The sequence below is a fragment of the Malus sylvestris genome, chromosome 12, assembly GCF_916048215.2.
Source record: "Malus sylvestris chromosome 12, drMalSylv7.2, whole genome shotgun sequence".
NCBI lineage: Eukaryota > Viridiplantae > Streptophyta > Magnoliopsida > Rosales > Rosaceae > Malus > Malus sylvestris.
In genome coordinates, this window is record NC_062271.1 from 1,146,163 (window position 1) to 1,170,865 (window position 24,703).

The 24,703-nt window shown below is 37.5% G+C and overlaps 3 protein-coding genes and 2 long non-coding RNA genes across 9 annotated transcripts; 2 read left to right on the forward strand and 3 right to left on the reverse strand.

The window, feature by feature from the left end:
• Positions 1-2,203: 2,203 nt before the first annotated feature.
• On the forward strand, positions 2,204-4,401 carry LOC126593444 (uncharacterized). 4 transcript variants are annotated; one of them, XR_007612945.1, is made up of 3 exons: positions 2,205-2,923; positions 3,511-3,717; positions 3,846-4,401. It is a non-coding gene; the product is annotated as an uncharacterized LOC126593444 (long non-coding RNA). The 4 variants fall into 4 exon arrangements; XR_007612946.1 differs by having other exon boundaries at positions 2,206-2,585; positions 2,723-2,923; positions 3,511-4,401; XR_007612944.1 differs by having other exon boundaries at positions 2,208-2,554; positions 2,723-2,923; positions 3,511-4,401.
• Positions 4,402-6,953: 2,552 nt separating this feature from the next.
• On the reverse strand, positions 6,954-9,437 carry LOC126593446 (uncharacterized). 2 transcript variants are annotated; one of them, XR_007612948.1, is made up of 5 exons: positions 9,293-9,435; positions 9,135-9,207; positions 8,902-9,053; positions 7,979-8,037; positions 6,954-7,175 (listed from the first exon to the last, which is right to left on the reverse strand). It is a non-coding gene; the product is annotated as an uncharacterized LOC126593446 (long non-coding RNA). The 2 variants fall into 2 exon arrangements; XR_007612947.1 differs by having other exon boundaries at positions 8,902-9,207; positions 9,293-9,437.
• A 4,126-nt stretch (positions 9,438-13,563) lies between these two features.
• On the reverse strand, positions 13,564-15,674 carry LOC126593447 (cation/calcium exchanger 2-like). Its single transcript, XM_050259525.1, has one exon. The coding sequence runs from the start codon at positions 15,453-15,455 to the stop codon at positions 13,740-13,742; it is 1,716 nt and encodes a 571-aa protein (XP_050115482.1). The 5' UTR covers positions 15,456-15,674; the 3' UTR covers positions 13,564-13,739.
• A 1,898-nt stretch (positions 15,675-17,572) lies between these two features.
• LOC126593449 (uncharacterized) lies at positions 17,573-19,796 on the forward strand. Its single transcript, XM_050259528.1, has 3 exons — positions 17,573-17,891; positions 19,149-19,407; positions 19,570-19,796. Exons 1-3 carry the CDS (start codon positions 17,706-17,708, stop codon positions 19,629-19,631), a joined length of 507 nt encoding a protein of 168 aa, XP_050115485.1. The 5' UTR covers positions 17,573-17,705; the 3' UTR covers positions 19,632-19,796.
• A 137-nt stretch (positions 19,797-19,933) lies between these two features.
• Positions 19,934-21,882, reverse strand: LOC126593448 (uncharacterized). The gene is made up of 3 exons (XM_050259526.1): positions 21,760-21,882; positions 20,445-21,590; positions 19,934-20,364 (listed from the first exon to the last, which is right to left on the reverse strand). The coding sequence occupies exons 1-3, from the start codon at positions 21,841-21,843 to the stop codon at positions 20,230-20,232; spliced, it is 1,365 nt and encodes a 454-aa protein (XP_050115483.1). The 5' UTR covers positions 21,844-21,882; the 3' UTR covers positions 19,934-20,229.
• Between the last annotated feature and the right edge of the window lie 2,821 nt (positions 21,883-24,703).

Below are 24,703 nucleotides of genomic sequence, written 5' to 3' on the forward strand. Positions count from 1 at the left end.
CTTTTGACGTTTTGGTGGGGATTTCTGCACCACGAGGTTGGTCGCCGAGTCTAACTTCATTTTCTCGGCATGTCGCACTTATAGCTTCAGGTATCATGGTAGCATGAAGAATATGTGCCTGTAACAAGCCATCTTGTCCTGGGTTCTGGACTGGAAGATTAGTCGTCGATTTTCCCATGACTATTCTCTTTTTTACTAACCGTGTCTCAATTGTCATGAACTTCGTAGCTTTAACATTGGGTCCCACTGGGCATGCCAAAATGTTAACCATAAAAACTACCAAGCCTAAGAGGTGCGCAGGTCAAGTAATTAATAAGCTAACTACGTCATTCGATTGTGTGCGGGGTGTGCCAACTCGTCGGCCGAGTTCGGCCAGGGAGTAAAATATATTGATGTGGCGTTGGGCGCGCTATTGACTTCTTGATCTTGAGACTGTGGCCGAAGAAAGAACACATCTCAGCCTTCGGGTTCTAAAGCATGAAGACAAGGCTGCTAGTTCTGCGAAGTACAATATTAAATTCGGCTTTCAATGTGCCGAATGTAGTAACATGTAACACCTCACTTCGCCGAGAAGGCTAATGAGATGACCTCTACCAACAAGGACTCGAAAATCCTTGTCGACCGAGACTTGGATAAATAACCAGTCGATCTCGAAGCAGTGTTGTTTATCCAAACTGAAGGTACTCCTTGATCGGCTGATTCTACGGCTCCAGTGCTGTTTATCCAAACTGAAGATGCCGCCGGTTGCCTTCACAGTGTTGTTTATCCAAATTAAAAATGTGTTGGCGGGAATGAAAAAGATAAGGATAAAATTCTCAAGGTTGTTGAAAAGCTTTGCGCAGGGCAATTTGTATATTGATTTGGCGAGAGCTTTGAATGTACACTCCCTCCTATATTTATAGTAGGGAAACCCTTCATAGCTAGGCTAAAATCATACTCAGATTAGAACTTCTCAACCTAATCTGATTAGGTTTCGGCCAATCCTAACTCCAAAAGGACTTTGAACCGAGCTAACTAACAAACCAGATTCATCTCTTAAGTCTTAACATCCTTAGCCTATTAAGACTCCCCATTGCACTAGGTCTCAACTACTTCATCCTTATCTAAACCAATCTGTCCTGCAATAAGATTTGGTCGATCTTGACTGGACGGCCCGCGATGACTGGACGACCCATGATAATTCTAAAAGAAGATTACTAGGCTGAGAACAACTCTAAGCTCGGCCCAAAATAATATTTTGGGCCCAAACAGGTATTTATAAGGAGGTGACCGACTTAGGTGTAGGTTGTTGCCCTACACGTGGCCGCTTCCCATTGGTCTAGGTGAGTCATCCATGGTAAGGATGAGGAGAGAATTATCCCAAGATGTTAATTAGGAGATAATATCTCAGGATTATGATGATAATAGCATTTATTGATTGTGATGAAGCTTCCTTACTTGTTTGAGTTGATCTTCAATTTGAATGTATTAAAGATAGAGTTTTGTGATAAATCTTATCTTTAATGCCTTTAATTTTTCCATGCGAGGAGTAGAGGAGGTTGGTGTTCATAGTCAGTTGCTCAAAACTCCAAAGATGTTGGAGAGCATTATTGTCTTCTTCTTCAAAAAAAAAAAGTCTCCATATCGTCTGTATAATATTTTAAATATTTTTTGCTCTACAACCACCAATTTTCTAAACCATAGAGTGTTCAGGAAAACATGACTGCAACTAGCTGCACGAAGAATTCAGTAAGTCAATTATCTCCACACACAAAGATCATGGCCATAAACTGAGCCAGAATACAATCATGCATTATTTGATTTGGCTCGTAGCCAATAGAGTAATAATATATCCATAGGCTGGAAATTCATAGGACCACTTGACAAAATTCCAAGTTCATATGGGGGGGCCGGCCTTTGATTGATCAATCGTCCTCCTGCCTAACTTCGCATTCAAAGTTTGAACAGTAAGCAGCATGGTGTGACTATTTACGAACAAGTGGACGGGCATACTGCACAGCCCGGTCGTCGACCGGCACGCAGAGTACTATAATGCGACTAGGGCAAAAAATTGTCACTCTAGTCTTTATAACCAACTAAAACTCGTCGAAATATTAAAAAAAAATTCAAATTCAAATCACGTCACCCTCTAATTTTATGTAATGAATCATAGACTAATACAAGTGGCAGTCCATGTATGGTGGTGTGGCCAGTGATAATGCCGAAGAATTAATGGGAGTGTTGACAACATAAGGAGGATGGGTGGCGATAGCCTCTTTTTATGTTTGAATAAACAAATTTTGAGTATTTTTTTTTCTTTCACTTTACTACTTATAAGTTAAACTAGTTTTTCCAAATCAACTTGCATTTATTTCATCAAATAAACAAGAGAAGTGATATTTATACACCTCTTTCTTTTTCAACAGACCATATTTATTTATGTTTCTTCATTCTCGGCTTTCTTTAATTGATTCAAAAATTATAAATGAACATGGTGTGCATCGATAGGAGAAAGGTTTGTGAAAATCGTCTTTCATAACCAAATACTAAGCAAAATTGAGCATAAAAACGAAGGGTAATTGTCCTTCCTCTATTTTGATTCGAAAGTAAACTGTTTGATCCTTATCCTCCTTCAATTTTTATTCAATTTCTGCTTAATTAGCACTTGTTTTCGTGATGAAAATGCAAGTTGATTTGTCACGAAATCTTATAATTTGTTTATGTGATGATTTGTGTCTGTTAGGGAGGGCTGGGATTTCTCTCCACATCCCTTTCAACTGGATCGTCTGGATTCTTCAGTTCTGAAGCTAGAGAGAGATAGAGATGGAGAAGATACAGAGAAGAGAGTCGGAGAGAGAGACGGAGAGTAAACAGAGAGAAGAGAGTCGAAGAGGAAAGAAAATGAATATGAGAAGGTGAAGAGAGTCAAGATGAACATGAGAAGGTAAATAAAGTTAATTAATTTCTAGTCGTTTGATTTTCAGTTGAACATGCATTATTGAAAGATCCGAAAGATTCAGATGGAAGGGATATGGAGAGGATCCTATTCTAGTTAACGGTAGTCAGACCTTGGCTTTTTGGTGGCCTAGGGATTAGCACAAAACTGAGGCCCTTCCCTATATAGATATTGGAAGTTGTTCCGTTACAACTTGGTATGGTTTTTGGAATTACAAATAGAAGAGATAGAGAATAAGTCAGAGAGAGAAGGAAAGGGCAAGAGAGGGAAGAGAAACAAAAGACTTTGATTCAATTAGTAATGAAACTTTATAAGGTTTTCGACGTAAAACATGCTTCAACGTCAGTGACCAACCACGATACTCTCGAGAAAATAGTATGATGGCTTCTAAGTTTTAACTGCATGAACAGAAATGAGAAGGAATCCTAGTGTTGAGTCGGAGTAAAAATAACATCATCAAAAAAGGAGATCAAACAATTGAGCTTATGTACTAGTTTACATTAATTGATACATGGTAAGAGCGGTTGAACTCCTTGTTGCCTTACTGATACATGGTATGTTCTTTCATTTCTCAGAAAATGATATATGTACCCGTATCTTGGACTATACTGCAAAGAAATTGGACAAAAATTGAAAGCTTTTGTGACCGGACAGATTTCAGCATGGGTTTAAGATTGCAGTGCTCCAAAAATTGCGACAACCTTTGAATTGACTGGAACGGGCCTCACGAAGTGTATCCTCTCTCCTAATCAATGATGCAAGACCTTATGATATTAAAGAGAGTGAGTGACTCCTTTTGCCTCGTGTCACTTCTATAGTTCTATATAGAGTGATCATTACTTATCTCAATAGTGATATACTTAGATACACAAAATAAATATTCTTTAACACACGTGATTTTTGCATGCAGATAGAGCTCATCTCTTAACTGCATGTAAAAAAAAAAATTGTAAGTTTTTGTCCCTATCCTGTGTTAAATGATATATGGGGCTAATGTGGTTCAGGGGTTTCTTATGGTAGATTAGAAGAATCGTCTCTAGCGTCTTCGTCAAATACGATTTATGTTTACACATACTTATAGAGAAGAAAATTATGTTGTAGATGCTTTAGTTTCGTTTGGGGCAGAAAGTTATGTTTAAGTCTGGTGGTCTACGGTTCCCGATTTTGTAACCTTTGCTCATGCTCGTGACATTTCTTTTTGTTCTTATTATCGTTTTTGTTGATCACTCTTGTCTTTGCGAGTATAGGCATAGTCCCCCCCCGCGCTTGTATCTTTTTTGTTTACTTTTATTTATTATTAATAAATTTGGTGGAGGAGGGACATGAGTGGAATTTCTAGGTGTAATGGTCCTCTCCTATTCGGAAGAGGGTATGTGTCTCGCACGTGACCATTGCCAAAGAATAATCTCGCCTAATTTTTCTACATTTAAAAAAAATTGTGTTAATGAATAATATTCTTATTATCATCTCAATTACTTATACATAATTTACTAAGCAGACAATCGCTTTAACGTGCATGTATACAATTTCTCTAGAGAAATGTTAAGGAGACTCTCTGAAAGTATGACTCTCCATGGACTTTCTGCTACCTCACAATTTAACACTCATTCTTGTGACAACATTATAGAACATTGTGCAAAAAATATAAAGTAGCAAAATCCACAAAGAGTCTCATTTTAAAAGAATCTCCTTAGTATTTCTATTTCCAATTGTTGATGGTTAGAAGTCACTCCACACAAATCAATGGGAAAAATCTCCCGTGCGAATTCCATTCCACATCTCTTACTCATATTTCTTTGTCAAAGTTTTGGCGTACCCTAATTACCTAGGAAGAAATGGTTTTTTTTGCAACATGGACCTTTTGGTTTGGTTGAATTCATGTCTATGACTTCTAGCCATTAATTACATTTATCCGCTAATTAATTATGAGGTGTCACCTTCATACTTTTTCTATATTCTATGGGAATGAGAATCCTCTTCGGATGGGATCCTCCAATCACGTCTGTTCATCGTACGTTGTGTGGCCAGTTTTCATCAAGTACTATTTATATTCAATTTTAAATAAAAAATTTATAATGATTTCTAACCTTACGATGTACGATGAACGGACATGATTGGAGAGGATCTGAAGAGGACCCTCATTCATTCTATCGATCAGCTTTTCTTCATTTATCCGCCAAGTTTCACCTTCCTATTAATTGAAACCTTTTTTTTTTTTTTTCATTTTTTGATCAAGGTCCATTGACTATTCTTCATGTCATTATTTGAATATTAAGTTTTTTACAAGTCATTATATGTCAATTTAAAAAGGAAAAATTAGAATCCCCTACAGTTTTTCTATATCATTTAGATTAAACATCTATGCCTCTTTAAAATTTGATTAAAGTACTTTGACCAATAACCACCTCAAGCTAAATTACATGTCATTATTATATTTTTAAAATTAAAATAATTTTTGAATTTATCATTTTATTTGCATGATGCACTTTTCCTTATTTAGTGGAGATATTAGTAATTAAACTATATTTTCTATTATTCCATATATGTTTTTTCGATTATTGTTTTTTTTTTGTTATGAAAACATTTAATATTATTTCTTTTTCCAAATGGGTTTTTTTTTTCAAATAGTTGGTGATCAACATAAAAGCTCTATGTAATTTTTTCAATTTTTTTTTTGTGAACTTATATTTTTTTTTTGTTGTTGTTTTTTTAAGTATAGTTGTTGATGAATTATTATTAGGTACAATACATTACGTATATATTATTTGCGGGTAAGTTTGAATTTACAAAAATCATTAATTGGTACGTTTATTTGCAATTTTGGTACGTTTGATTTGATACATATTGTACATTATTTTTATTTTGGTACGTTTTATTTTGTACACATTGTGTATTGGTACGTTTATATTATTCTCAATCCTATTTTCTCTTAACGTACTAAAAGAAAAACTTATTTCAGTACGTTTGATTTTGTGGGATTTAAAAATATTTTAAACTATTTTGGAAAGAAAATATCTTAAAGCGTAGATAATTATTGCTAAATTGTAGCATTATTGTGAAAATAAATTGAATCTAACCAACTTTTTTTATTTTTTACAATTATCTCTAATGTAGAAGAGTGTAATTAAAATGCTAGATTATAGGAAATTTGTTACAATATAATGTGCATATAGCACCAAAATTATGACAAAAAAGCTTAATCAAATCACTAAAAGGCATGGATGTTTTGTAACATCTCACATCGACTAACGGAGAAGGGGTGACGTGCCTTATATGTACATACCCACCTCCTATAGCACGAGACCTTTTGGGAACTCACTGGCTTCGGGTTCCATCGAAACTCCGAAGTTAAGTGAGTTCGGGCGAGAGCATTCCCAGGATGGGTGACCCACTGGGAAGTTCTCATGTGAGTTCCTAAAAACAAAACCGTGAGGGCGTAGTCGTGGCCCAAAGCGAATAGTATCTTGCTACGTCAGAACCGAGACTAGTATGTGACATAATGGTATCAGAGCCACTATGCCATGTGGTGCAAATGTGCCGACGATGACATCAGGTCCCTAAGGGAGGTGGATTGTAACATCCCACATCGACCAACGAAGAAGGGGTGATGTGCCTTATATGTACATGCCCACCTCCTATAGCATGAGACTTTTTGGGAACTCATTGGCTTCGGGTTCTATCGGAACTCCGAAGTTAAGCGAGTGGCGGAGTCGAGACTGGGATGTGACATGTTTGATCTAAAAAATTCAAAACTGAGGCGCCTATATCAAAATATCCCATTTAAAAATGAAAAATTATTAATCATTTTCAAATATAATCTTTTTAGTATTTTTTTTATATATTTCTATTTTATAATTTGTATCCTTTTTTTAATTTATACCAATATTCTTTTTAGTTTTAATTTGTACCCATAATTTTGCATTTTAATATGTACCCATATTTTCAATTTAATTTGTTCCCATAGTTTTGAATTTTAATATGTACCTCTATTTTTAGTTTAATATGTACCAATATTTTTTTATGAACGTTCCCATGCTAATTATATTTGTTTTGACACACCCCGTCCCGAAGGAGGGCATGCTGGCCGTCACGTGAGAGTGACGTAACCATTTACACAGTTCGGAAGCTTTTAAAATACAATTACTAAAATGGAAACCCCCGAGGGTGAGTCCTACTTTTGTGAATTCTGTCAGAACGCCGTTGGGTTCCTCGTGGCCACCAAAGCTCTGCTAACTTGAACCTGGAGGGGCGCAAAACAAAACTGAGTGGGTCAGTAAAACAAAGTTTCTCGAAAACTTTTCATTTAAAACATTTCTAACCCCTCGCTGTAAAACCTGTATACTTTCCCAGAAAATAGTATATATATAACTATATAATCTCAAATCTCAAATCACAAGTCTTTAACGCTTTTCGAGAAAAATATGCCATGCCATGCCAAAATATAATATGAATGCATCAATATGAATCAGGTGAAATAATAAATCAACCGGAGACCCTACAATGGTCCTGTACGGCTGATTCTAAGCTCAACATCCCACGCAGCCGGAGTCACCACAGTGACCTGTACGGCTCAACTCTGCACGTCACTCGGAACTACATATAGTAGTATGTACGATGACAGGTGTACAAATACGCTCTAGTGCTTCTCTCATCAATCATCAGCACGCATAACTAAGGTCACCCACTAGTCGGAATCACGTCTAGTGATCTGTACGACTAGCATGTCGGAACCCTCACATGGTCTGTACGACATTCACCTACTTGGATCAAAGGCGAGCGTGCGGTGTGGTGAATAACATAAGCACTAACACCTAGGGTGCAGGTTATGAGCTTTCAATGCAATTCACATAAATAAATCGTATGAACAATGTAAAAACTCACATGTGCGTCCACAACGTCAATTCACATATATATGCATCAATTATCAATTCAAATATCTCATCAATTGCATGCATGGCATTTAAAAACATATTTTCATATAAATGTATTTTCTGGGAAAAACAGTAGTATATAGGTAATACGAAAATAAAACTGCCCACTCACCTGGAGTTCGCCCTACAACTCCCTAGCACAATATGTCAAGGCGTCATGACGATCGACGCCTAAAACAATAATCAAATCCAACCTCAGAATTCATATCGATAGAATATATAACTTATATAAAATACGTCACTACGTAGTTCGATCCGGAAGATCTGCCACTCAGATTTTAAATCCATAACTTCCAGAGGTCCACAATATATCTCTAGGACAACATCCTAAAATTTTCTTACCATCCAACGGTCGGATCTCCGTCAATTAACAAAACCAAGTGACGGTCAACATTCTATTTTATGGACTAACAACTCCAATTCCGAAAGATCCGCAAATCGGATTCCCAATCCGCAAATTCCTATAATCCTCAAATAGTACGTATTACAACGCATCAAGGTTTGGTGACGATCCAACGGTCGGATCGTCAATTCACATTCTCACCTAAATGCGAAAACTATAAAACGTTATTTTAAGCACCTAACCAACAATTCTTAATAACTTCTCACACGGTGCTCAAATTGGGTATATGAATACACCACTGTGATCTACACAACCTCAGGATCATCCCCAAAATTTTAAAATAATTTTTGGGTTCCCCACGCGCCCTCACGCGCCGTCACACGCACGGCCAGACGCGCCCCCACGCGCGGCCACGTGCGCTGCACACTGACGGTGTCAATTGACGTCGTCAGGTATATTCCAGGAATATTCCGTCTAATCCTAACAGAAACAGTCAATTTTAACTAACGGCGTCAGAATATTCCGTCAAAATTGACGGAATATTCGCCGTCTTCAACCTCCAGCTCCGGTGACTGTCGCCGGCGCCGGAAACTGGGCATTTTTTTAAAACTCTTAATCTCGCTCATTTTTCAACCAAAATCTACGTAATTGGTACCAATTTGAAGCTTACGACATGAAGAATCACGATATACCTGTCTCGAGCTTTGAAATTCACGAAAATACGTCGGGGAGGTTGAAACTCCGACGACCTCTGCAAAATTTCGAAACTGGGCTTCCCGTGGACCAATTTTTACCAACGATGCACTCCGAGCATCGTGAGGGCCTTCTGGAGCTCGATATGGTCCTAAAACTCATAAAAACTCAAGGGTTTAAGAGTACGTGAATAGTGACTAAATCGGAAATTGGAAAAACTAGGGTTCCTTACGTCCAATTCCTGCGATTCTTCTTCTCCGAGCTTCGTAGAAGTGTCTTAAAGCTTTCTACGAACTTGTAGCTTCCTGAAATGTTCATAATCACGTCCACATGAACAGTGTTTTAAAAATTTGGGGTTCGGATTTCACAAGCTTTCGAAGGGTTCCTTACCTGAAAATGGTACTACTCGACTCGTAAGGACACAAGGAACACGATGGTGCCTTCAAAACTTTCGATCTGACACGTTCCAAATGGTTATAGTGTCTATCCGTACAATAAGAGAGAAGAGGGAGAGAAGCACGGAAGAGAGGGGAGAGAAAGGGAGATGTGTGGTCAAGGGTTGGTCAACAACCCAAAAATATCTAAAGTTGGTCCTAATTGGTTCTAAATAATTAGGACTCAACGAAATTAGTCCCCATCCATAATTTTAACCACACAATTACCACAATGAAATTCAACATCCAAGTGCAAAATCGTCCTTCCACACCATCCATAATTTATTTCCGGGACGGGCTGTCACATGTTTATTTTATGTTTTAAAATATATCAATAGTTATTTCTTGCACTATCTTAATAAGTACATGGGTACATTTTTTTTGCTAGAACTATGTGAATAACAAATTACTCTATTATTAATTTTTAAGTAGTTGTTATATTTGTAATAATATTATTTGGATTTGTTTAAATTTCACAATTTGTGGGATATTGAATGTATAAATGGATGAGTTAAATCCCTTAAATGATGCTAGGGACTTTGATCAAACTATTTAAATAAAAAAGGTTTAATTCTAACAACTAGGCTGATTAGAGACCGGAACCAAAATGATCATTTCTCTTTTCCTTTTCATTTTGTTAATTGAGTCAGATATAAATATATATCATGTATTGATTTTAAGATGAGAGTTTAGTTCTTCTAGATTTCAGAGTTCAAGAAAATTATAGTTACTTTAATTCTTCCAGTGAAAAATCAGTACAATAACAAAAGTTAAATCTCTCCTCCTATTGCATTAGTTTGAATAGTAGACTGCCACAATTTCTTTGGAACACAGTGAGTCTAGGAAAACATGACTCAACACAAAGATCATGGCCATAAACTGAGCCACATACGATCGTGCATTATTTGATTTGGCTCGTAGCTAATAAAGTAATAATATATCCCTGGGCTCCAAATTCATACGACCACTTGACAAGATTCCAAGTCGATATGGGGGCCGGCCTTTGTTGGATCAATCGTCCTCCTGCCTTAATGTCGCGCTCAATAATTATCAGTTTGAGCAGCTAGCAGCATGGTGTGAATATTTTCGAAAATGTGGAAGGGCATATTTTGCACACCATAACCCGACTAGGGCAAAAAATGGCGTTGCTCCTGTTTGTATAACCTACAAAAACTCGTCGAATATGAAATGTTTCAAAATCAAATCACGTCGTCGTTCCAGTCCTTATATTATAACCAACTAAAACTCGTTGAATATGAAATGTTTCAAATCACGTCGTCGCCCTAGTCTTTATAACCTACTAAAACAAGTTGAATATGAAATGTTTCAAAATCAAATCATGTCACTCTCTAATTTTCATGTAATGAAACCATACAAGTGACAATCCATAGGGTGGCGTGGCAAGTGATAATGCCTAAAAATAGGAGGGTTGACGATATAAAGGAGATTTTTTTTTTCAGTGTGCCGAGAATATGGTTCAGTACGCCACGTGTAACAATACAATTGGTTGTTAACTTGAAAAAAAATTATGAGTTATTTTGCACTTTATCACCTTTAAGTTAAATGAGTGTCAATATTTATGTACTATTTCATTTTTTTTTCTTTACAATGTCATATACCTAATTCAATATTATAGTGAATAGGGTGGTGGAAATGTTGGGTTTCCACCATGCGTCCTGAGTTCGAAATTCCCTCTCCCCTAAATTATTGAAGTTTCGAACTCTTTCCTCTACTCTTAGTAGTAATAAAAAAGAAATTCTCATACACAAATTTTTGTTCCAAATCAACTTGTCTATATTTCATCACAAAAACAAGAGAGACGATATTTACACGCCTCTTTCTCTTTTAGCACATATGTTTATTCATATTTCTTGATTTGTTTTTACATTATTTGATTCAAAAATCATAAATAAACAAGGGTGAGCATGGATATAGAAGAAAGGTTTGTGGAAATCATCTTTCATAAACAAATATTAAGCAAAATTGAGCATAAAAACGAAGGTTAAGTGCCCCTCTGCTCTTTTGATTCGAAGGCAAACTGTTTGATCATTATCCCCTTTGGATTTCTATTCAATTTCTGCTGCTTAGTACTTGTTTTCATGATGAAGATGCAAGTTGACTAGGCACGAAATCCCATAATTCGTTTATGAGATGATTTGTGTCCGAAGATGCAAGTTGATTTGGCACGAAATCCCATAATTTGTTTATGTGATGATTTGTGCGTGCGGTGTAGTTAGGGAAAAAAAAATTTAATGTACCACGAACACAATCAATGCGGTACTAAGTGACATAATATAAATAGTTGAAATTTTATGTTTAAGTATTCAATCATTTGTATAATGCCACTAAAGATACATACACTCAAAAATCTATCTTGGGGCGACCTTGGCATTTTCGTGGCCTAGGGTTAACACAAAACTGAGGCCCTTCCCTATGTACGTATTGGAAGTTGCTCCATTACAACTAGGTATGGTTTTTGGAATGGCAAATAGAAGAGAGAGAGAGAGAGCAAGTCAGAGAGAAAAGGAAAGGAAAAGAGAGGGAAGAGAGAGAGGTGGGAGAGTGTTATTTCGTGGCAAAATGATGCGCTGCCAACGTTGAAGTATATGATTTTTTATTTTAAAGACTAGTTTTTAAGTTTTAATTTCTTTACTATATTATAGAGATAGAAGAAATGGAAGGATTCACAAATTATTTATTTATGTGTTATTTGATTAGTTACTTTAAATCATTTTAGAGCTCATCTATTTTAACATTCCGAGTTAACAAATCTCTTATCAGCAAGGGTGATGGAGGTTAAGAATCTGTTGTTAGATAACATTTTGTCTACGAAAATGTCAAAAAAGAATTTAATTTAGATAGTAAATGTTGAAACTTGGTAATAAACTTTCAGGTAGTAAAGTGAAAATAATATAGATAGGACTACATAGTTGTCCAACATTTCATTGATGTCTCGGGCACGGTTGATGTAGGGCAAAGGTGTTTGATGTGATTGAGGCAATGAGGCTAGACCAGGAGGCAAAGTAGCATGTATGCTCTCGCGTATAGGAATAATTGCTTCTCTTTTTTTTGACAATAAATGATAGCTGGATTTCATTGATCATCACAAACAAATACAAGGTTGCCAATTGGATACATTGCTTTAGTGACTAATACATTGATTTGGAGTGAATTTGCACAAACAAACGATTAATTAAAAACCCCTACATGGCTACCACAAGCAAGGTGCACTAGTACAAATTTGTCACAAGAATGATAGATTCAACAAACTAGTACTAGTGCACACACCGATTTTCGCTTATGAGTGAGGCCACACAAAGTCATCATAGGAGAGCGAGACCACCTAAAGTCACCAAGATGAGACCACATCAAGCTGACACTCATAGGCGAGATCACATATTCCGCCAAACGCGGCACAAACAAAATCTACACTAATCCAATAATAGAATCCACCGGTCCCCTAATCTCAATGGAGGATAAGGACACACAATCGAAGACCACCTGCAACTTCACCACACAAGTGAGATTCGTAGCTTCCACAAGGCAAGTAAGCAGAGCTGCCACAAATTTGGGTGCCTAAGGCAGCACAACCACACGTTTGTTGGCTCATGTTTGCTCAGGTTGGGGGAAGATTAGGGTTTTCGCTTTTTTCATATCACATGCTCTTGCGTGTAGCTTCATGTGCAATGGATGACTGACGCTAACATAACTCATTCGTCTTTTTGTTTTTAATGAGGCTATTTTTACAACTCAAACCTGCAATTGTTGAATCTCTTGCCAAAGTCATACCCTGGCGAAAAGACATGTCATTTCCCAAGCTATGTAGTTTCCATATGCAAAAGAAAATGCAGTTTAGCCAAAACGGTTCCTGAAATTGGAATAACTTCTCACTTTGGTTTCTAAGATTTGAAATCGATGGAAGTAATCCTTGAGTTTGTCCACCATCAAACATCTTGGTCATTCTGAGAAAAACTTATGTTAAATAAGGACCAACATGACAAAAATACCCTCAAATTTTGAATTGGGAGTATTTTTGTCATTTTGATCTTATTTAACCGATATTTTTCACAAAAGAACCAAAATGATTGAGGGCAGACATACTCAATGACCATTTCTATTGATTTTAAATCTCATAAACTAAAGTGAGGAGTTATGCAAATCTCAAGAATCATTTTGGCTAAATAGATGCCAAATCATTGACAGTTTGGTTAGACTCAAACAAAACAATTCTATCTACATATATTTTTCATTGCTTTAAGATATACTTTACACAAGAATTAGAAACTAAAGGCTTATCAATTTACACTTAACACCTCATATTAAGCTATATAAAAGCAGCAATCAACTTAGTTTCTCAACTACACAAAACAAAGCGTGTAAGTAATTATTTACATTGTAACTAGTTAAAATTTTACAGACCCAAGTGTTCGAATCAACCTCAAAGACATGGAACTGATGTACACAACCAAAAGCCCAGCTCCCAACACCCCATCAAGCATCATACTTCTTCTCGGTAAAACCACGAGTGCCCAAAGCAAGCCGACTGCCAAGAAACACACCGTCTCCAAGAGGTATGGATCGCTCTGGAACAAGACGGGTGATGGAAATTTAGACCAAGCTGAGCCAACAAGCGATAACCCTAATCCAAACAGAGTGTTGAAGATAGGACCAGCATAACATGCTGAAAATGCAATCTGAGCTCCCTTTGTTCCACCATTCAAAGCCATTGTCAAATTGGTTATCAAATCTCCAAGTGAGTTGCCCCAAGCAAGGACTGTTAGCCCTAAAATTGAAGGACTCACACCTAATATGTACCCTAATGAGACTAACAACCCTACCAATTCTTGAGCTGTAAGATAACTCCAAGTAATACTCATTACAAACCCTGCAGTAAGCCAAGGAACTAAGCACTTTTTGGGTGGGCTTGACTTCTCAGTTGTAAAAAAAGCAACAATCCCAAAAGTGATTCCAAAAACCAATCCAATAATATAGATTGCAAGCTTCGTCTTGAAGCTAACATTTCCAAATTGATGGTTCCAAAGTGTTGACAAAAGCACTGGTGCTAGTGTCACTGAAGCAACTGCATATGGCTTACACCATCTTTCTTCACAAACTACAGGAATAGTCAATCTCCTGGGCAGATAAAGCGGCAGCTCAAGTATGAAAATTAGCGTGCGAAAAAAAGCCGATGATATAAGATTAGAGCAGCATTTCTTGACTTGTACTACTTCAGAACTGCCTTGTGCAGCTCCTTCCTCTGCAGCACTGAGATCTTCCTCTTCAATGCTGCTAAGAATTGGCACAGTCAAGTCACTCTCATTGCTCGAATTACAGCTCAATTCAAAGCATTTCTTCCGACGAGTGTGTGAGACGTAAACCACAATCACATAGATAATATAGAGTGAAGAGAAAGCCATTGCAGCCCACACATCTATTTCCTTGCGAATCAAGATAACACCCAAACATACAATGACCAAAAGGTAGAAGCAAATATCTCTCACAAAGTCCGATTTGTTAACTCGAATGCGCCTTTTGCGCATCGAAATGCTTAAGATTCCAACCACAACACAAGACACAAAAGAAGCACCACCCAAAATTGTATTAAGACCGATTTCGCCTGTCCCGCCACCCATAAACGAAACAAGACTGGAAAACACATCATTGGCTCCATTGCCAAGAGAAAGCAGAGTTACCCCAGCAATTGTAGGGGACAATTTTAACAGCCTAGATAAACTATCAAGTGAAGAACAAAAGTATTCAGAAGCTGTGTTTCCCATCAAATAGAACAAAACCAGAAGCCAAAGAAACATACAGCAATAACCCAATTGAGGAAAAGTTCCAAACTTGCAGTAGAAAATGTTAAGATAGTTTATATAGCCTTGGGAGACACATGGGTTTTTGGATTTAAGGTGAAAGCACTTTGCTTTGTAGTCATCTAAACTAAGAAAACCCTTGCAATCTAGTGAACCAGAAAATCTGGAAATCCCAGAAGTGCTTAGAACCGGAAAATCTGAAGCTTCAAAATGTACAATCAAGAAAGCACATCCCACTAGCAGAAACGAGATGTTCAAGAAAATTATGTAATTTTTGTACTTTGGTAAGAAAACTAAGGTGCCCATTAGAGAAACTCAACTAAAAGTTTTTTAAAAAAAGAAAGAAAAAAAAGTAGAGAAATTGATTGAAATTGAATCTACCCTTATGATTGTGCTCCAGAGCAATTGGAGAAGATCACGAAAATCCAAAAATTGGGAAGAAATTCAGGAAAATATACAAAAATAAAAGGGTGGAAATTAAAGAGGATGGAGGGTGAATTTGGCAAGCTCAAGCTCTAAGGTCTCTGTTCTTTCTATGTGGAGAGAAGTGGTCTGAGTTTCAACATTGTGCCAATTTGGGGGACAGATGTCGAATGATGGTGCCGTTGGGGCCCATCACTGTGTAATGAAAAGTGGTCCCCATGATAAAGCTACACGTGGGAATTTGGTGGACGTCGGCTTTCAAAGTGAGTTGAGCGTCTGATCCGTGGGAGCAAAGAGAGCCCACGATATCAAGACTTGCGTCGCACTCAAAGGTTCAACATCAATTCTTCCCTCCTTGCCAATGTGCTTTACATTTTGCTTTCTTTTTTAATAAATTGTTTGTGGATCACATTCTTTGATAAATGCTACCACTAGTCAGTTTCACGTCACTCCTTCGTCTTAAGAAAAAAATTATGTCAGTATTCTTTCATCTTAAGAAAAAATTATGTCACTAGTTTGTCACCCAACATTCTTAAAATTATTAGTTAAGTAACACAATGTTTTAATACATAATCATTTAAATACAATATTTTAATACATAATCGTTTAAAACATTCATTTAATTATTTTTTTAATTTGTACTCCAACTTTAAACTTCAATCTCAAAATGACATACATTTTGGACATAAATTTGATGAGAAACCCTCAAGTGGTTTTAGCCAATTTATCTTGAACTTGTACGTCATTATCAATTTTTTCTATGAACTTTAATTTTAGTCAGTTAACTCCCAAACTTTTATAATTAGCCAAATCATCCTTGCAATTGGATTTTTTTTTTTTTAAAAAAAAAAAAATTTCCATTCATTATTCTGTCCATATAGGTATTTATGAGGGCATAAAGGTCATTTTGCACCTCACCAAAACCCAATCCCAGTTGATGCTTCAACAGTGTATGTGCCTTCCTATTCTATCAACAAGGAATCAAGGTTGAATTTTGATGAGAGATAAAATGACCCCTTTGTCCTCAATTTTTCTTGCATGGGCAGCCCGTGACCTAGATGGACGAAATAGTGGATGGAAAATTAAAAAAAATCTAAGTGATGGGGTGATTTGGCTAATTGTAAAAGTTCATAGGGTTAATTGATTAAAATTAAAGTTCAAAAAAAAAAAAAAAAACAGTGACTTACAAGGTTAGGGAGTGTAATTGACTAATATCTCAATCCAAAAAGCACAAGTAGAGATCTCATTAATGGAAATTTTAAAACACTAACCATTTTCTAACATATAGCCTTGGATTGGATAACTCCTATATTCAAAAGATTATTTAAATTTGATAATCAAGAAACCCTTGACGGCATGAGAAAGATTATTATTAAATTTAAAGAAAGTTATACTTATTCAAGGACACATAAGCCTTACTCGCCAGATTAAAGAGTATCGAAAATACGAAGGATACACAAAAAAAAAAGAACATGAAGTTGAGCGCTCTTGAAAGAAAAAGAAAGAGAGCGGAAATCTAACATAAAAAAAGTAAAGCCTAAAAGGTATAAACCTGTAAAATTAACTTATGACAAGTGAGTTGTTATTGGTATATTACCGTTTCATAAAAGTTCTCTTACACTTTTTTGTAATGAAAAAAATGAAAAAAGAATGAATGCAAGATGACTTTTTTTATCGCTACTAAAAAACGATGAAAACTTCCTTTAACTTGTAAATTATATGAAATCTGAATTATGTTAAAAAGATTCCTGGTATCAGACCGATTCCAAAAATTCAAAAAATGTTATCGAAATTGGAAAGAAAATTTGATTCCGAGAATTTTAAACACGACCCGTTTAAGAAGCATTACTTAAACGGGTAACGTTCGGATCGTCTACTTATTGGGCCGAGCTCGGCCCAAAAAGAAACTCTTTAAAAAACTTGGGCCAAAACATGTAAGCTTGACCCATCTGCCATCCTCAAAGCCCAAAGAAAAATGTTCGATAACACCAAGAAACCAACCAACCAAGCTGGAGAGACTTTCCCCAACCCAATTCGGCGTCGTCGATCACACCGAAGCATTTTCTCCTCACTCGTTCCTCCCTGTAATTTCTCTATGTGATATTTGACATCAAAGATTCAAAATTTGATCAAATGGGTTCTGCTTCTGCTGCTGCAAATATGGCGTCTTTGATTACTTTCGTCCCTGTTTCTTCGACAAGATTGAATGTCCATGACAAGTTTTCATTTGGGTTTCATCACAAACGTGGTGGGTCGATCGCCAAATTTGCTGCCGCCATCTCTCCCAACGGCTCTGTTTCTCCTTCTTCTTCACATGGGGTAGGCCTCTGTTTCTTCACCTCTATCTCTTTTCCTGCATATTATTTTATTTCCCTGGAAATTTTGTATTTTGAGCTGTTTATTTGTTTTTAATTTCTTTTTAGTTTGATGGGTTAATTTTGTATCAATTTTTGTTTTTGTTTTTGTGGGTTGGCTACGTTTTTAGTGATCAACCTCTAGTGTTGGTTGAATTTTACTATTGATTAAGGTGGAAGTTCCACTAAATGACTCGTACAAATTGATGTTGGCTGGACATTTGGAATGGTAACGGAAGACATGGAGTATTGGGAGCTAAAACTTGGCGCAAAACCGAGCGCACTGGCGTTTTAGAATTCATACAGCCGAAGCTTTGTTGCTGTTGTTGTTACAGCTAAATGATTTTGTATTAAAATCTTAATCTTGACTGTTTCTAAAAGCTAATGGATTTGAAGTAAGTTCATTTATTAATTTGAGGCTCGTCTGGTACGTGTGTGGTTTATGTTTTCACAGATTTGATTCGTAATCTCCAAAGTTTATAATTCCATAACCTCGTATAGCATTTGGTCCTTATAACCAAGGTTTTTCGATTAATTCCATAACCTCGTATAGCATTTGGTCCTTAGGGATTGGAAGGAAATGAAAAGGGGTGTCTTTTTATCAAAAGCTGAGGTCAAGATAATTTTTTGAGGAAGCTTCAAGGCCTTGCCTAGATTGCAAGTCTGCGTTGAGTTCCAATTGACGAAGAGTTGTTTAAAACTGTTGAAATTATACTGTCTTGTTTGAAAGGAACCCTTTACCTAGGAAAATATCAAAGCTTGTAAGGGGGTTTTTGTGTTCCTTAACTACATAAATTGTGCATTGAGATGATTTCTTATCCTGAATGAGTAAAACCACGGAAATGTGAGAATGTCACGTGATTGACAGAAAATGATGAAATAAGGTAATGAATTTGGATGGAGTAACATAATCAATCAATGCACACTTGGGTGTGTGCTTAACGCAAATATATGTTGACTTTCTATGTAACAGATGTCTGGTTCCTTTTCCTTCTCATGAATAATCTATTTCAACATTTAGTACAATTTAATTTGGCTCTTTAAATAGTTTATTCTATCTAGAGTTCTATTTCTTAGTGTGCATGAGTATGCCAGTAGCTGTTTGCACATTGTACGCATCAAAGACAGAAGACTTGCACTTCTGTAACTAGTTAAAATTTGGGGTGCCTATTTGTCCATAATATGTTTATCATGAGTCTAAATCTCTTATTTGATGTTGTAGTCTGGGTGCTCAGCTGGAGATGCGGATAAACAAAGAAGTAGTCTTGAATCTCTGTTTTGTTATGACAAGTCTGTACCGGAAGAGAGAATCGAGAAGCCTGTTGGGATATCTTTGACCGAGAAATTCATTGGAAACAAACCACGATGCATTGATTGTGAAGCCAAAGGTGCAGTCCTTTGCACCACTTGTTCTGGTTCAGGCCTGTATGTTGATTCAATATTGGAGAGCCAGGGTATTATTGTCAAAGTTCGCTGCCTAGGTAATTAGCTCATCTTCTCCTAACTGAGTTTATATGTTGACTTGAAAAAGAAAAAGATGCTTACACTTGATTTTGAAATATTAAAGTTTTATATTGTTGACTGGGTCACTGGAGTATGTATGGCCAATGAGAATATGCTAACGCGATAGTTGCTCCATGTAGGTTGCGGGGGAAGTGGCAACATTATGTGTGGAGAATGTGGTGGCCGCGGGCATCTAGGATGACCTAACCGGTTCGTTTATCTTCCTTGGATATGTTGTATGTGCAAGTAACCTGTATTAGTCATGAAGCCTTCTCGAATTTTTTGTGGCTGATTACACGATGAGTTAACTTTGAAGTGTAGTAGTATCATATTTGATTCATTTACTTTGAAATGGTATTTTTCCTCAGTTTTTATGTGCTCTTAATCACGTTGAACGTTCAGAACTACATACCATTTGCGGAAAACTGGGTGATGTTACTTTTACGGTCATTTTATACAGTGCTTAACAAGAATATATGAAGTTTGATGGAGAAACAAAGAGGATTGCATGTACCTGTTATATTTTCGTAAAATTTCTATGTACAGATCGCAGTTTAGTTTGGAAAATGTAGTATAATCAACAGAAAAATGCTACGTAGTTAGTTTCATGGTCCGTTAAGATGTAGTCTGAGATTTTCGACGTATACAAGCACGAAAGTTACAAGTTTCCATGTTTAGCTCATCTGATCTATTTCTATTGTGGTACTTTCTGATATATGCCTACTTGAATGATTTGAGAATGAGTCTCTAGGTGACCGCTGCTGCAATCGGCTTGATCACTTGTTGATACCTTGCAATTGTTATGCCTGAAATCTCCGGAGCTCTTCAATACGAGCAGGTATGGTCAAATCAAATCTAACGCTCCGCGGATCCTCTGCATACGCCACGTAGTAGGACGAGACGCATGCCTGTGGCCATGCCATAGCAACCCTACACTGAATCACATACATCAAAGACAAAGTTAAAACACCTTAGTGTTTTGATATTGTTTAGTTTACTGAGGAAGGATAAGTACCACGAAGTATCCGATGAAGAATGCGTATATTGAAACTTCTGTTGCATAGCTCCTGTGAATTATAAGAGCCCAAGTCCCACTCACTAGGCTGCAGATTGCACCTGCTGCCACCCCAGAAAGAAAACAGAACGATCCGGTGAGATCCGAGTCGATTAATTCTTTCAGTCCTTCGTCCCCGAACATCTCCCAAGTATCCGACGATGCCTGCACAAACCCCTTATTGTACGCTCCTACGTGCACAAAACCCCAGCGATTCCCATACATCACCAGCGTCGAAGCCATTCCTGAATAGCCGTTGGCACACGAAAACAGAAACTCGTCTGTATCCCCTGCAGTCAGTTTCACGGCTCGGGCTGAGCCACGAACAACCCCAAGAACCGGGACCAAGATGGAGCCGATGCAGATACTCCCGGTCAAGTGCTTAATGGTGTCGCGGAAAGCCTCACGTGTATCGATCTCTGTTCCGAATGCCAAGTTCATATACTTGATTCGCGAGACGGTAACTAGAAGCGTGTTCTTGATTACTTGCATCGTCCATGCCATGCTTAGCAAGATTAGTGCGATGAACAGGGCCTTCCAACTACTCCTGGTAGCAGTGGCTCTTCCAATGCCGGACACCAAGAGACACAAGTAAAGAACGCTGACGGAAATTGATCGAATGACTAATGTTGTAGTCTTCGGAGGAGGAAAGGCATTGGAAACTGATAAAACTCGAATTGCGTAGTCAAAATGGGGACTGACCCAACAGGCGTACAGAGACTGAATGACGGCACAAACGATTGCAACCACACCTGCAGCCAAACTCGCAGGAGAACTTATGTCTATAAGTAGTACGCCGACCGCGCATGTTAGCAAAGGGCTAAGCCAGAAGGCTGCCTTGAAGGCTTTGGAAGGGCTTGAGCTAGTCATCCACTGCCATATGAAAGCAAAAATTGCAGAGAACCCAATTGCAGTGAGCAATGGAGGGTAATACTCGAGGGGTCGGAAATGGTGAGTGCGAGTGTTGAAGATGAGGCCATAGAGCGTAAGGAAGATTACGAAGATGGTGATGAGGATCAAGTGCAAGTAAAAAAGAAGTTTAAAGAGCCTCCTGAGAAATTGTCCGGCTGTGGTTGTTTCGGGTGGAAAGTTGCTAGGTTCTTGCGTCTGCATCCACAGAAATTAGAAAATGAATCCGATGTATCGATTAACAAGAAGATCAAACAAGACCGAGAAAATTGATATTGGAAAGAAAGATGCAGCAAGAAAGAAGAAATAAATTGGTGACAGAGATGAGAGCCAGAGAAAGAAACAAGAAATGGATTAGAAAGAGAACCTTCATTAGGTTTATGGATGAAGGTCTGAGCTCTGCTTCTTGAACTTGTATGTGGATGTTCTTGGTAGTCTCTAAACTTGCCATAACTCGATTCACATATCTTAATGGCTTTGAAATTCCGAAATCAACTGTCCTTTCTCTTACAGAAGTTCTAGGAAGGTTTCTACCACTTTCTTTGCCTCCAAGTTTCAACAAAATCAGATGCACTGAAAATTCCCACACTTCGAATTAAACTAATCCTAGGTTGTGTTCATAGAAATTGTCCGGCCGTGGTGGTTTCAGTTGGATTGTTGCTAAGTTCTTGCGTCTGCATCCACAGAAGCCGAACCGGATATATCAAGATCAACGACGACAGACGAAAATGATTTCGGAAAGAGGTAAACTACAAGGAATCTGTTATTCTAATCATCTGAAAGGAGTAACAAGAATGCGTGTGTGTGTATGTGAGAGAGAGAGAGAGAGAGAGAGAGAGAGAGAGAGAGAGCGTGTTGATGTGTATACAAGTATATATGTAAGTCAATGGCTCCCAATTCTGCTGTTGCTTTATCTTGTTAGATATCTGTGATTTCCTTCGCTTCCTTTGGCTCCAAGATTCAACAAATCGATTTAAAAATACGACAGACCGATCGAGTCTGTCTTAATACTTAGTCAAATTTTCTTCAGTTAAGATTAACTTGTTAGTCACGCAACTCTTGCTCTTTCCCTCTCTCTTTGCAAGTTTGGGTTGGCTAGCTCCACGTGGGCGTTTAGGTTTTGCTAATTAGCAGGTCAACAAAGGTGACGTGATCCGCAAGAGGTAAACCAACTTCTGGCCCTGTGTTTTACCTCATGAGGCAGTTGGGCTACTTTTTTTATTTTATTTATTTTTTTTTTCCGAACGCGCCCTTTATTAGTTTATGTTTCTTAATTTTATTCAATTCATTCAATATGACGATTAAATATTGAGGGCGGTGTGAGAGATAAAAAGAGTGTATGAACAGCGGCAGTATCCCTCATAAAATGTGCAACAGTTAAGGAAAAGAAGTTTTTTAATCTGTTCAAAAGAAAGAGATAATTGTATCTCTCCTTCCGTGAGAAACCTTCTCTCCTATGTGAGAGTTTTCTTCCTCCTTTGGTGAGGGTCTTCAGCTTATCCACCTTCTCAGGCACCCACTCCAGCTTCGGCTGGAGTCGGTTGCCTCTTTTCCTTTTCTTTTTCTGTTTTCTTCTCATTTCCCCTTCTCTGCTATGTTCTTCTCTTTTCCTTTTCTTCTTCTATTCTCTTCTCCTGATGCTTTTCATCCTCCTTCCTCTTCATTCTTCCCTTCTCTTGAGTTTGGCTTTCTCCTTGTTTTTCAGCCCGTTTATTTTGGTAATCCTTCCCCTACAACCTCCGATCTTACCTTTCTTGGGTCTCGATCCGACAGTCCCACTTCCAACCTTCCCTTTTCTTCTTCTTCCTCAAGTTTTTCCATCTCCAAGACTCTAATCTAGCCATTTTCTACCTTTTCCATTTGCTTCTGTCCTACATCGTTCTCACACATGTCCAATTCTGCAACCATCTCTTCCACCCGCATTTTGCGGTTTTCTAGGAAGGTGTGCAGAGCTTCGGCTCATATGGTGTACCCACCACCACCTTCCAATTGTATGTCGTTTTTTGGCTTTGTTGTTGGGTCAAAGTTCTTTCCCTCTGGCTTCTTTCTTTGATGGTTGCAGTTTCGATTTGTGTGGTGTTTGGTGGAGGAAGATGGCGCCTTCTTCTTTGGGGCTGTGTTTGGTTAAATCTCTAGCCTGGGATTCTGGATTGTGGTCGGTGGCCGATTCTTTGACGGCGGCGGAGGGAGCTAGTCTTGTAGGGTTTTCTGTTTTGGGCCTTTCTTCTGGTTGGGCTTTTGTTTAGTTTTGGGGGTTCACTTTTTGTTTTGTGTTTTCAATGTATTTGGGCCCCTTTATCTGTAATTGTGCTCTCTTGGTAACGAAGATTACCTTTGTCCAAAATTAAAAAAAGAAAAAGAAAAGAAAGAGATGATTGTTTGGTTCAACCGCTGACTTAACTTTAACTACTTTTAGGGCAAACATAATTACAGGGTTGCCCTTCAACAATATTTGGGGGGATGTTCAATATCCAGGTTCCAACTACTTACCAGGAAATGCCAAGGTGAAGTTGAACTGCTACTCTATACATTTTGTTGGTACATGGTTTGGGCCTCACAACATGGCTTGGGCCTCGTATTTTTGGGCTTCGTTTTGGGCCTAACATTGAAATATGTCAACAAAAAAATGAGGTTGAGTCCTTGTCCTTTTAAAGGGCTCCCTCACCCTTACTTTTTTTTTTTGGAACAACCTCACCCTTACTTTAGAGACTCCGCACTTTACTCTCTTAAAGGCTCTCATGAGAAAACCGACGGAAACAACTCAATGTGGATTACCTTCAGTTCTTACTTCAACATACCTGAAAATAGACTCAAAAAGTTGATGCAGAACAGACTACACAATGTTAGAGGAAATTACAAATATGCATCATGAGCACTTGCACGGGCATGTATGATGAATTTGTAAATGACTCATTCCAACTAGTTATTTGCAAAGTTCTCCCACGTGTCTTTCTCGTATATAATAATTTGTAGTTCATTTCTCATTAACTTGGCCTCAATCACATGAAATTTGGAAATCTCTCTCCAAAACGTAACGTAAATATTATGAGTTACACAGTCAAATCAAAACCTATCCAAGGCATCAAACAAGCCTAAATAGTACTAAACTGAAATTGACCATTCTTTTAGTGTTTTAAACAATTTACATAACACAGATACATTGTTAGTGTGATATTCTTTATAATTGTACAATGTTATGTGAAAAAAACCTACACATATAATTATATTATTCGTAGAAAACAACATGATAATGGATGTACTTATATCATAAAAGTCATCATTTTATCAAGTTCCAAGTCATTGCTAAAAAG